The sequence below is a fragment of the Hyperolius riggenbachi genome, chromosome 10 (genome assembly GCF_040937935.1).
Source record: "Hyperolius riggenbachi isolate aHypRig1 chromosome 10, aHypRig1.pri, whole genome shotgun sequence".
Taxonomy (NCBI): Eukaryota; Metazoa; Chordata; class Amphibia; order Anura; family Hyperoliidae; genus Hyperolius; species Hyperolius riggenbachi.
The window spans coordinates 237,686,574-237,700,466 of record NC_090655.1 but is presented as its reverse complement, the minus strand read 5'-3'; the positions used below and the strand labels follow the sequence as shown (position 1 = coordinate 237,700,466).

The 13,893-nt window shown below is 46.9% G+C and overlaps 1 protein-coding gene across 1 annotated transcript in view; it reads left to right on the top strand.

Moving 5' to 3' along the window:
• The window catches only part of LOC137534953 (gastrula zinc finger protein XlCGF48.2-like), a 53,566-nt gene that overhangs the window by 34,022 nt on the left and 5,651 nt on the right, over positions 1–13,893 (top strand). The window contains exons 2-5 of the mRNA XM_068256689.1: positions 7,802–7,921; positions 9,318–9,464; positions 11,388–11,708; positions 11,802–11,934. Coding sequence (XP_068112790.1) covers positions 7,826–7,921; positions 9,318–9,464; positions 11,388–11,708; positions 11,802–11,934 — 697 coding nt within the window. The 5' untranslated portion in view covers positions 7,802–7,825. The remainder of the gene's footprint in view (positions 1–7,801; positions 7,922–9,317; positions 9,465–11,387; positions 11,709–11,801; positions 11,935–13,893) is intronic.

Sequence of the window (13,893 nt, the reverse complement as noted above, 5' to 3'; positions counted from 1 at the left end):
ACCAGCAAGCTCATGGTGAACCAGAACTCCTTAGTATTTTAGTAAGGGGGCTTTTAGAACCATTGTAGCCCCTCACACACTCCAATGAGTTCTTGTTCACCATGAGGTTGTTGGTTAGTCTGTACCTATTAAATTAATCCATGCCATGCACTGATGAGGATCAAACAATCTGAAACAGTCTGTATGCATGTTGGATTATTATGGCTCTGTACAAATGAACAAGCTGACACATCATTGCATTCCAGCGGTTCTGGAGGTGTGTTTAGCTTCTAAGGGTAGCAGTGGTTAATTTGCATATATTCAGCAGTGATGCACTGGGAGACATCTCAAGATCAATCCAACCTGAATTATTGCAAATTATTTCTGTTTTAAGAAGGCAAACTCTTGTTTTCCTTAGTATTTTAGTAAGGGGGCTTTTAGGACCATTGTAGCCCCTCACACACTCCAATGAGTTCTGGTTCACCATGAGCTTGCTGGTTAGTCTGCACTTTACAGCTGATACACATCCTGCAATAAATCTACTTCCAGATTCATGGAATCAGACCTATTGTTAAAGGACACCCAAAGCAAAAATAAACTAATGAAATAAACAATTGTATTTATCTTCCTTCTCCTGAAAATGACTTTTTAAGATATTCCACCATTTTATTTTATTTTTAAAGGGAAGGTTCAAGCAAAATAAAAAAATGAGTTTCACTTACCTGGGGCTTCTACCAGCCCCATGCAGCCATCCTGTGCCCTCGTAGTCACTCACTGCTGCTCCAGTCCCCCGCTGGCAGCTTGCCGACCTCGGAGGTCGGCGGGACGCATTGCGTACATTTTTACGCATTCCCACTAGTGCAGGAACATTAACACATACATTTTTACGCGTTACTGGTTCAATGCGTACATTTTTACGCATTGAACCAGTAATGCGTAAAAATGTATGTGTTAATGTTCCTGCACTAGCGGGAATGTGTAAAAATGTACGCAATGCGTCCCGCCGACCTCCGAGGTCGGCAAGCTGCCAGCGGGGGACTGGAGCAGCAGTGAGTGACTACGAGGGCACAGGATGGCTGCATGGGGCTGGTAGAAGCCCCAGGTAAGTGAAACTCATTTTTTTTTATTTTGCTTGGACATTCCCTTTAAATCTACTTTTTAAGTTTTAACAGTTTTATTGTTTTTGCTCAATGACCCATTCATTGAAGCAGTGTTCTCCCCAGAATTTTCTTTCAGCCGAGTGGCATGAAAAAGTAGCCGGGTGGGGAAATAAGGGCCCTTTTCCACTAGGAAGCAGCGCGATTGCGATCACGCAACCTACAATTTCCACTACTCGTGATTGCGCCATATAGCTGCTGGGAACGGAGCACGATTGCCCGACAATTGCGATTCGGAAAAAGCAACACATGCTAGTGGGAAATGAGCACCGTGATATCGCGGTGATCAGCAACACTGCTGTGATCCGCTTCCTGAAGCAGATCGTAGCTAGTGGAAAAGGGCCCTAAGGTCATAAGGGGTGGGTGGGTAGGCAGGTGGTAAGGCTGGTGGGGTGAGTGGGTAAGTAGTTCAGGCTGTTGGCTAGTGGGGTGTGTAGGTGGTCAGGCTGGTGGCTAGTGGGGTGTGTAGGTGGTCAGGCTGGTGGCTAGTGGGGTGTGTAGGTGGTCAGACTGGTGGCTAGTGGGGTGGTTGTGTAGGTAGGTGGTCAGGCTGGTGAGGTGGGTAGGTAGGTGGTCAGGCTGGCGGCTAGTGGGGTGGTTGTGTAGGTAGGTCGTCAGGCTGGTGAGGTGGGTAGGTAGGTGGTCAGGCTGGTAGCTAGTGGGGTGGGTAGGTAGGTGGTCAGGCTGGTGGCTAGTGGGGTGGGTGGGTAGGTAGGTGGTCAGGCTGGTGGCTAGTGGGGTGGGGTGGGTAAGTGGTAAGGCTGGTGAGGTGGGTAGATCGGTGGTCAGGCTGGTTGCTAGTGGAGTGGGTAGGTAGGTGGTCAGGATGGTGGCTAGTGTAGGTAGGTGGGCAGGATGTGAGCTAATGGAATTGGTCAGGCCAAAAGCTGATTGTTAGTGGGGAGGGTGGCTCAGACAGGAGGGTGGCTCAGACTGGGGTCAGGCCGCTGGTGGGCTAGTGGAAAGGATTTGCAGCTCACCTCGCCCCCGCCACATGGTAGATAAATCCTCACTGACTCCAGGCTCTCAGACACTAGAGCGCCAGCCAGCAGCCTGGTCCACGCTGACTCCTCTGTGCGATGTCGCGCACACAAAAACAGGAAGTATGTCCGGCATAGCAGAGAGCAGACAGCGTGGATCAGGCAGCTGGCGCTCTGTCTGAGGGAGTCCGGAGCCAGTGACACTGTTATCTACTGCCCGAGGTGCTGGATGTGCCCGCAGCAGTAATTCCTGCTTCTCCTAGCCCACACTACTACTGACACTGTAGAACGCCCTGTCGCACGCCGATTAAGCCCCTTACAACCCGCCCAGCCAGCCAATCACTGCAGGCAGAGGAGCACTCCTGCCGGGTTCAGCAATGGAATTCGCTATTGTGCAAGAGCCGAGCGCTGATTGACAGCAGGCAATGAAGCGCTCCTCTGCACTTTTGGCAGGTGGGCGGGGTTTCAAATCACCCGGGTGGCCCGCCCACCTAATTTGGCCTGGGGAGAACACTGTTGAAGTATGTCCACCTGAGTCTGATAGGAAAGCCGCTACTGCGCTGGATCGCAGTAGGTAAATATTTACCTCTAAAGTGTACCCATTCCCTGTTGAAAATTATTTGCCCTCGTTTTCTGTTCTCCATGAATGTGTAACTGGCACAGTAAGTGAACAGAATCTTCTACCGGAACACAAACGGGAGGAAAATCTTTCCAAATAGTTTTAAGATACTGCATCATCATGTTATTGTGGCATGTCTCCATTGCCAGGAGGTGTTACCTCACTTCCTGTTCCTAGTGCTGGGGTCAGAAAACAAATCAGAATCAGAATCTTTATTATCGCCAAGCACGACCGGGTCGTGCCTGGAATTGGTCTTGGCACGTACAGGGTACTGATACAGGATATAGATACAGATACAGGACAACTCAAGCAGTCAGAAACATAGTTACAACACAAAAAACACAAAAATTCAGCTTGAGCTAGGGCGCCGTCTATCCACGTGGAGAGAGTTAAGAAGGTTGACAGCCAAGGGAAAGAAACTGTTTTTATGCCTTGAGGTCTTGGTGAAGATGGACCGGAACCGGAGCCTCCGGCTCGAGGGTAGCTGACTAAAGAAGCGATGGCCTGGGTGTGAGGGATCGCTGGTGATCTTTAATGCTCTGGAGTACAGCCTGGAATGGTAAAGGAGGTCCAGTGAGGGAAGAGATCTCCCGATGATCCTCTCCGCTGATCTGATGACCCTCTGCAGTTTGAGTCTGTCGCTGGCAGAGGAGCTGGCGTACCAAACCAGGATGGAAGAGCATAGGACAGATTCTATTGTAGCGGAGTAGAAGTTTGTCAGAAGTTTTTGAGCCATACCAAACTTTTTTAGTTGGCGGAGAAAGAAAAGTCGCTGTTGGGCTTTCCTCTGTGTGGAGGCAGTGTTAGCCTTCCACTTCAGGTCATTCGAGATGGTTGTGCCCAGAAGGTGGACGCTGGGGACTCTTTCCACCTCCTTGCCATCGATGCAGATTGGGGGCGGGGTGGAGGCGCATCTCCTGAAATCAACAATCATCTCCACAGTTTTCGCTGTGTTTATGACCAATCCGTTCTCTCTGCACCAGTGACAGACACCTTCGATCTGGTGGCGGTACTCCTTCTCATCGTTATTTGTGATGAGACCGACAATAGTCGTGTCGTCAGCGAATTGTGGGGCTCCTGTGTTGGTGATCCTAGGTTGTGAGGAGATAGTGCCCAACCTAACAACCTGGGACCTGTTGGAGAGGAAGTCCATGATCCACAGTCGTAGGGTGGGGTGGACTCCTATCGCGGCAAGATTGTCTTGCAGTATTCTTGCGTCATGCGGACACGCTTTACGGCTCTTTACGACGGGGAATGCGGAAGAAGACGCTTTGCCGGAGGACGACTGGCAGTCGGCCGAAAATGAAACTTAGCCGTGGAGGGAGACCGGAGGGCACCGAAGGACCGGCGCGGGCACAGGACGGCTGCAGGAGGCTTGGGAAAGCCTCAGGTAAGTGAATTTTTATTTCCCCCCACAGTTAAGGTTTCCTTTAAGGAGGGGGAGCACCATGCTTTCAAAAGCTTTCATGATCACGGATGGAAGTGCCACGGGCCTGAAGTTGTTAAGGTCGAGGATTCCCTGCTTTTTGGGGACAGGGATAATGGCTGACCTCTTGAAGCACGTGGGTACTTTGCCTCCCCGGAGGGACCTTGTGAAGATGGAAGAGAGGGTGGGAGCAAGCTGACGAGCGCAAGTTTTCAGGCAGGCTGGTGACACTCCGTCCGGGCCAGAGGCTTTCCTAGCATTTAGTCTTAGCAAGTGTTTCAGCACATCCGCCTCACCCACTGACCGTGGGGGTGAGTTTGGGCCCAGGGCATCAAAGGGACGCCCAAAGGGAGCCCAGACAGCAGTATAAAATCAGGCAGTGCTTGTACTTGTAACCCTTCTCCACTCTATCCAAAATAAAAATACATTTTCCAGCTGGACTTCCATTATTCCATTTTCTGTAATCTATGATTACTGACCTCCTATCTACTCTTCTGTCTGCACAGCTACCCAGCATTCACCCCCTTTTTTGCCTGCACAGCGGCCAAGCACTTAACCCCTTCTTTGCCTGCACATCACTTACCTCTTTTTCTACCCAGCACAATCACCCATTATTTCTCGCCTTTTTCCATGCACCGCAACTGTACGTATCCCCTTCACTGTCAGCACAGGCAACCAGTGCTTAACCTGCCTGGCGTTCTATTAAGATCGCCAGGGAGGCTGCGGGAGGGTTTTCTTTTAATAAAAAAAAAACTATTTCATGCAGCCAACTGAACGTTGGCTGCATGAAAGCCCACTAGAGGGCGCTCCGGAGGCGTTCTTCCGATCGCCTCCGGCGGCCAGAAGTAACACGGAAGGCCGCAATAAGCGGCCTTCCGTGTTTCGCTTGCCTCGTCGCCATGGCGACGAGCGGAGTGACGTCATGGACGTCAGCCGACGTCCTGACATCAGCCGCCTCCGATCCAGCCCTTAGCGCTGGCCGGAACTTTTTGTTCCGGCTACGCTGGGCTCAGGCGGCTGGGGGGACCCTTTTTCGCCGCTGCATGCGGTGGATCGCCGCACTGCAGCGGCGATCAGGCAGCACACGCGGCTGGCAAAGTGCCGGCTGCGTGTGCTGCTTTTTATTTGAGCCAAATCGGCCCAGCAGGGCCTGAGCGGCAGGCTCCGGCGGTACTGGATGAGCTGAGCTCGTCCAGACCGCTCAGCAGGTTAAAGGAGTTATCAGGCAAAAAAAAAAAAAAAGTTTCACTTACCTGGGGCTTCTACCAGCCCCATGCAGCCATCCTGTTCCCTCGTAATCGCTCACTGCTGCGCTGGTCCCCCTCCTTCAGCTAGTTTAGTTTTTGCCGACCTCGGGGTCGGCGGGCCTCATTGCGTACATTTTTACACATTCCCGCTGGTGCACTTTATAAACTACGGGCTTGTAATTAGTGATGATGCAAAACTGAAAAAATGCACCTTTATTTCCAAATAAAATATTGGCGCCAAACATTGTGATAGGGACATAATTTAAATTGTTTTATAACCGGGACAAATGGGCAAATAAATTTCATGGGTTTTAATTACAGTAGCATGCATTATTTTAAAAACTATAATGGCCGAAAACTGAAAAATAATAATTTTTTCCCACATTTTTTCCTATTTTCCCATTAAAACACATTTAGAATAAAATAATTATTGGCATAATGTCCCACCTAAAGAAAGCCTAATTGGTGGCGAAAAAAACAGGATATAGTTCATTTCATTGCGATAAGTAATAAATAAAGTTATAGATGAATGAATGGAAGGAGCACTGAAAGGTAAAAATTGCTGTGGTGTTCAAGGGGTAAAACCCCTCAGTGATGAAGTGGTTAAAGGGGGCACTATGGCGAAATTTTTTTAAATTAAGTAAGCAAATAAGAAGTACATTTTTTCCAGAGTAAAATGAGCCATACATTACTTTTCTCCTATGTTGCTGTCACTTACAGTAGGTAGTAGAAATCTGACAGAAGCGACGGGTTTTGGACTAGGGATTCTCAGCAAGGCTTTTATTCTTTATAAAGATATTCCATAAAAAGGATTTAAACAATGATGCTGGCCAGCTTCCCTGCTCGCTACACAGTTTTTTGGCAGTTGGACAGAGCAACTGCCATTCACTAAGTGCTTTTAAAAATAAATAAATCCCTGAGAATCCCTTATAAGGGCTCTTTCACATCAGAGCTTGCGTTGGAGAACGCTCAAAGCATACGTTTTGTTGTATGCGTTTTAATGCGTTTTGATATGCGTTGCACTGCAGTGAGTGTGCGTTTTTAATCCGTTTTCAATGCTTTACAGCACATAGGAAAACGCAGGTCATTTTTTTTTCTTTTAGTTTTCAACTTTCTACATTGTTCCTCTGTTGCATTCTGGGACTGATTGCCTGCGTTAACGGATTAAAAACGTTTACATTGACTAACATTGTAACGCATGAAGCTAGCGTCGGCCGAAAAACTGCGCCTGGGTGCAGTGTAACGCAACGTACAAAAAGGCTGCGTTATATGTGGAAGCTAAAATTAAAGTCTATGGACTTTCATTTCACCTTGGGTAACACAAACTTTACCTGTTGCGTTGAAACGCAGAAAATCTGCCCTAATGTGAAAGAGCCCTAAAGAGATGGACTAGTCTGAAACCTGTCGTTTCTGTCAGATTTCTACTACCTACTATAAGTGACAGCAACATAGGAGAAAAGTAATGTATGGCTCATTTCACTCTGGAAAAAATGTACTTCTTATTTGTCTATGTTTGCACATATTTTACATTTTACAATTTTTCACCATAGTGCCTCTTTAACCTCCTGAGCGGTATGGACGAGCTCAGCTCGTCCATCACCGCCGGAGGCTGCCGCTCAGGCCCTGGTGGGCCGATTTTCTTGAAATAAAGTGCAGCACACGCAGCCGGCACTTTGCCAGCCGCGTGTGCTGCCTGATCGCCGCCGCTCTGCGGCGATTCGCCGCGAGCAGCGGCGAAAGAGGGTCCCCCCAGCCGCCTGAGCCCTGCGCAGCCGGAACAAAAAGTTCCGGCCAGCGCTAAGGGCTGGATCGGAGGCGGCTGACGTCAGGACGTCGGCTGACGTCCATGACGTCACTCCGCTCGTCGCTATGGCGACGATCTAAGCAAAACAAGGAAGGCCGCTCATTGCGGCCTTCCTTGTTTATTCTGGGCGCCGGAGGCGATCGGAAGAACGCCTCCGGAGCGCCCTCTAGTGGGCTTTCATGCAGCCAACTTTCAGTTGGCTGCATGAAATAGTTTTTTTTTAATTTAAAAAAAACCCTCCCGCAGCCTCCCTGGCGATCTCAATAGAACGCCGGGGAGGTTAAACTCTTCTTTTTACTGCCTGCACAGTCCTTCAGCACTTAACCCTGTTCTCTGCCTGCACAGCCATCTGCCAATTATCCCCATCCTGCCTGCACAATCACCTAGCACCTCCCCCCTTGTCTTCCTCCCCAGCCAAATACTACCTGTCCTCCTTTTTTTTTTTTTTTTTTCCTTCTTTGCCCACACAGCACATAAATGAGCCTATAGCAATGTATAGTATAATCACTAGTTATTGCAGCACATTTAATATATTGTTGATCGAATGCAGGCAGATCCTAATACCTCACTGTTTACACTCTGTCTGCAGGGAAGGGTTTCCTGTACGGAACACATGGCCGCAACAGTGAAGATGGAGGACGACTGGAATCATGTGACTGAGAGGATCATAAACCTCACCCTGGAGATTATCCACCTGCTTACTGGACAGGTGAGGTGGATTCTAGGAAGGTCACATGACATCACACTATTCTCTTAGTGAAACATACACAGGGCCAGAGAAGTGAGGAGAATTCTGGGAACTCGCATAGCATCACTCATATTTATATTGGTACAACACACACCTGAAAGGAGAAATGAGGAGGATTCTGGGAGGTCCCAATATCACTTATATCTATATTAGGACAACACACACCTTAGTGGAGAAGTGAAGAGGATTCTGCTAGCTTACATGACATCACTCTTATCTATATTAGTACAACACGGGAGAAATGGCAGCACATTCTGAGAACCAGGCCGCATCTGAATGACTACCAACAGTGGTGTGCAAAGCCCCCTAGAGGCAACATACACCCCTTGTAATCAAAACAGATGCTACAATTATGCACTAAAGCCCTAACCTGTAATAGAAATGGAATGCAAACAAAAATATCAAATAGGAGTAGCTAGCCACAAGGTAAACTTACTTTTTTTAGTCAGCAGGGAGAGGTGGAGTGGCTGGATAGTGTAATGGTTAAGGGCTCTGCCTCTGACACAGGAGACCAGGGTTCGAATCTCGGCTTTGCCTGTTCAGTAAGCCAGCACCTATTCAGTAGGAGATCTTGGGCAAATCTCCCTAACACTGCTACCGCCTATAGAGCGCGCCCTAGTGGCTGCAGCTCTAGCGCTTTGAGTCCGCCAGGAGAAAAGCGCAATATAAATGTTCTGTATTTGTTGTTTGTTAGTGAATATCAGCATAGATGTGCAGAGCCTAATTATAGGCAGGGTACACAGGGTACCCATTCTACACAGATGCACCAAATTAACATTATTGGAGGATGTTAGCATCCAAAACAGTGTGCATGCAAAGAATTCCATGTTCTGGAAGGGACCCTAGGCTCTAACTAATTAGCAAACAAGCATATGTATATCTGGAAGCAGATGGCCATAAAGTGGCCATATAATGGCCATAAAGTACAACATGCACCTGACTGAAGAAGTGAGGGGGATTCTGGGAAGGTCATATGATATCACTCGTATCTATATTGGTACAACACACACCTGACTGGAGAAGTGAGGAGGATTCTGGGAAGATCACATGACATCACTCGTATCTATATTGGTACAACACACACCTGACTGGAGAAGTGAGGAGGACTCTGGGAAGATCACATGACATCATTTGTATCTATATACATACAACACACACCTGACTGGAGAAGTGAGGAGGACTCTGGGAAGATCACATGACATCTCTCTCATCTCTGTAAAACACACTGTCTAGAGAAGTGAGGATGATTCTGGGAGGTCATAGAGCATCGCCTTTTTCCATATTAAATACACACCTGGCTGGAGAGGTGAATATTCTGGGCAGGTCACATGACATTTATTTTGCTCTTTCAATACAGATCTTCCCTCCTGTGAAACCAGGTGATCGTGTGACCATCATAGTGCCTTCAACCCACTCTCTAATTCCCAACCTGATACCTAAGAGCAACAACAAGCGGAAGATCCTGGAAGTCACCAGCAAGGTCATTGAGCTGATGACGAAAGTGGTGAGCAGTGCTAGGAATTTAGAATTTTGAGATATTATCCAGCAACAGGAAGAATTTAGGGTGTTTCTGGTTCCTTTAGCCCGATTTCACACTGCAGATGTGCGGCACGGCCACCGCAACGTCAAAAATGGGTCTTCGGGGATTACTGCGTCACTACATAGTTATCCCCGCCTGACATCCAGCCAAGCAGGAAGTGACGCTCACTTCCTGTTGGGCAATCGAGGACGTGTGCGAACGCGTATTGTTTTAAATACGCTTCCGCGCATGTGCGACGCTGAAAACTTGTGCTTTTTTTTTTTTTTGTAAACCCGCCACAGCGCGTTGTGTTACCTTAGACTTACATAACTTCCGGTCCAACGTAGATCGCCACAGGAGCCACACTTACTGTGGGGGTATGGACGCGCTAGATAGGACAATTCCGACGTAGCGTACCACAACGCGGGGAGTGTGAACTCCCCATAGACTTTCATTAGGCTGCGGTGGGGAGCGGTAAATTTTACCTCACCGGGAAAAGGCCCTAAAGGGGTCAGAGGGTGTCTGTTACTCTGTGAAGGTAGAATAAGTGTGGTAAACACTATCTGTAGATGATGATGATGATGAGGCAGTTGTTGGGTTGAAGCCCTCAGAGGTAAGTATAGATCTTTCTGCTGCGAAAACTATAGCAATGGCCAAAGCAAATATGTTCAGTGAAAATTATAGGTGTTGCCTTTGGAGCTTACTGAAGCGCTTTGTGTAGCTGAGATTCCTGCAGCTCTGCTCCTATTCACATAGACCCATAATCACTCCTATCTGTGCAGTCCCAAATGTTACAATTTAAAATGAGCTCAGAATTGGCAGCCAGGCATGTGCTTCCGAGTCGGAAGCCACTTGATTTAGTGATTAAAATGAGGCTTAATTGCCTCAGGTGTGTGCATGGGAGACGGGGTTACTTACCCAGAAGTCCGTCAGTTTCCATGCGTATCACACGTCTCGCACGCGGCCTATGGGACGCGTTCCACAACTCTCACTACCGCTCACTACCTCCTTCAAGCCGGAAGGAGGAAGTGAGCAGTAGTGTGTCTTGCAATGCGTCCCATAGGGCGCGTGTGATACCCATAGAAGCCGACAGACTTCTGGGTAAGTAACCCCCTGTCTCTCATGCACACACCTGAGGCAATTAAGCCTCATTTTAATCACAAATTTGAATGGCTTCCCACTCGGAAGCACATGACCATTGGCAGCACCTCATCTTCTGTCCCTAATCAAAACCAGGGGCATGCTTACTTTTTCTACTGAAGGAAACTTCATATATGTTATTTTTTACATTGGATGAAAGGTTGCAAGGTCAATTATTCTTATGATTTTTGTTCAGTTACATCACCTTTATCTTCATATGTTGTTGAAAACAAAATATTGATCGTTCTAAGTTGATATAGAAAGACAAGGGGCACTTACTATTTCACGTGACTGCACGTCAGACTGATGATTGTGTAAACATCCAAAGCATACATCAGACAAGCTGGGTAAACCAGACATTATCTCAGCCCAACCCCAGCTTCAGTATACGAATATCCCCAATGCGGTTAGAGACGGGAATTATTTTGGCGCTAGTCTAGTTTAGGGAACTAAGCAGTAAACCTGATAGGGAACAGTTCTCTAATCACAGCATCCTCTCTTCTACAGCACAAAGCATTGTGATTGGCCGAATAGTGTTGATGTAGATTATTACAACCTATCTGAAACCTAAAAGTTTGAAAGGCTGCTTTCCACCAATCACGTTTGAGGAATTGCCCTATGAGGTTTCCTGCTGGCTCCCCTAAACTAGAGTAGCGTTACTATTTTTGCTGTTTTTCGGGACTGCTGTACTCTTTAAATTATACATATATTACAAATTAACCTCTGTGTGTCATTGTGGTTCACCATGTCAGTCTCTATGTATTGCAGGAGGAGAAAGGACCTTTAGAAGAACCACAGGAACTGAGCAAGAACATTGTGAAAGAAGTTCTTCAGAGCAAGAACATTGTGAAGGAAGTCATTCAAGGCAAGAACATTGTGAAGGAAGTTATTCAGGGAAAGAACACTGTGAAAGAAATCCCTGAGATCAAGGACTTTGTGAAGGAACCTCGTCAAGCCCGTAACCTTGGCAAGGAAACACGTCAGTCCAGGAACCTTGGAAGAGAGACTCGGCAGTCCAAGAACCTTGGGAGGGAAACTCGGCAGTCCAGGAACCTTGCGAAGGCCAAGAACCTTGTGAAGGAAACTCGGGTAGAAGCTCAAGAAATGTTAAATGCTGTTCATGTTGTAATCTATACATTGGGTACCTTGTTACTACTATTATTTTTTTCCTTACACTTTTAGAATACAGACCTGTCTGAATTTAATATTATTATTAAAGAAGAAGGAGATGGGGACGTTACCATGAATGAATGGGAGAGTTCACAAGGACTCAGTGCTGTCATCATGGAGAATCCGCATCCCCTGATATTACCGGGTAAGAGGAGACTTTTAATTTCTTGTAGAGGAGAGAGCAGTACGGAGGGTCCACCTATATCCCTCCATCATCTGATAGACACATAGAAACAATTTTGTATGACCGGAAATATTGGCAGCGCTTCCAGGCTGGGCCCGAGTTGACCAGCTGCATAGATGTGCAAAGTCCACACACGGGCAGATTACACAACTTGCATTCAAAACAGATGCAGTAAAGGAGGACGTTGGCTTCAAGGACAGCCTGTGCACAGATTGTTCAATACTAGACTCCTCCACGGCGATGATGTGCCCTCTTGAAAGAGACCTTACCACTAGCTAAATGTTAAAACAGTATGAACCGGAGGCTGCTAGCCGTAAGGGGTCTACACATTTCCTAAAGAACAGGAAAATAGATTGGCAGCGCTCAATCAGGCTGCAACTAAAATGAAACCGACAAAGGTTTGCAGCGCCCCCCAGAGACTTAAATTACACACCTTGAATACAAATCAGATGCAAAACTATGCACTAAACCCTAATCTAAATACATTGAATGCAAACTGATACACAAGGATGCAGCTAGCCATAAGTTGTCTTACATTTTTGTATGAGAGGAGATGTTGGCAGCGCTTCCAGGCTGCACCCGAGTTGACCAGCTGCATAGATGTGCATTTAGCTAGTGGATAGATCTCTTCCAAGAGGGCACATCATTATCATTGGAAGAGTCTAGTATTGAACAATCTGTGCACAGGCTGTCCTTGAAGCCAACGTCCTACTTTGTTGCATCTGTTTTGAATGCAAGTTGTGTAATCTGCCTGTGTGTGGGCTCTGCACATCTATGCAGCTGGTCAACTCTGGTCCAGCCTGGAAGCGGTGCCAATATTTCCTGTCGTACAAACATGTCTACTTATGGCTAGCTGCATCCATGTGTATCAGTTTGCGTTCAATTTGTTTAGATTAGGGTTTAGTGCATAGTTTTGCATCTGATTTGTATTCAAGGTGTGTAATTTAAGTCCCTGGAGGGCGGTGCACTCCTCTGTTAGTTTCATTTCAGATGCAGCCTGATTGAGCGCTGACAATCTTTCTCCCTGTTACATAGAAACAATGTATTCAGTCAGTGTGTGTTGGAATCCCCCAGGGCTATGTGCTCTCCCCCTGCCTTATTCACTGTACACAATTTATTGCATCTCTACAGATCCATTTGTGAAGGTTCTGAAGTTTGCAGGTGATACGGCGGTGCTTGGTCACATGGGGATAAGTCTGCATATGGCATGCAGTGGGACAGCTTTTTCCTTGGTGCAGCAGCAACAAACGTTAAACTTAAAGCAGCAGGGTCAGCCATACTATGCCAGGAAAAAAACACAAAATAGATAACTACTTTTTCTACTTACATATGTATTGTACTGTCCACGTTTTTGATTTCAGTGAATTTTATATAGTAAATAAAGAGAATTCTGTTCATGGCATTTGCCATTTTGATTCCCTCTGACTGAAGCCACTCCTGGTGTAATTTCCACCCTTACTTTTTTTTTTCCTTCTTGGCTTCAAGGACAGCCTGTGCACAGATTGTACAATACTAGACTCTTCCACAACGATGACATGCCCTCTCGGAAGAGATCTAACCATTTCTGTCCTTACTTTTTTTCCCCCTCCTAGAATCTACACTGTCAATACCTAGCTTGCTTTGTAAACATGTAAACACAGCATGTATCAGATTTCAGCAGCTTCACACTGCCCTCAGCTTATCAGTGAGGAGCAGAAATGTGGGAGGGGTGATGAAGAGTTTCTTTCTCGTTGGCAATGTCAAAAATAGTGACCGAGATAAGATTTATTTCAGCAGAAACATTTTTGATTAGATTGGAGTGCTTGCAATGCAGGGTGAGGTTTCAGGTTACATAATGAACACAGTGCAGTGGGTAAATGGAATTTGTGGCTGACAATCCCAATATTCTTAACATATTCACACAGGCACTTCCCCTATTCA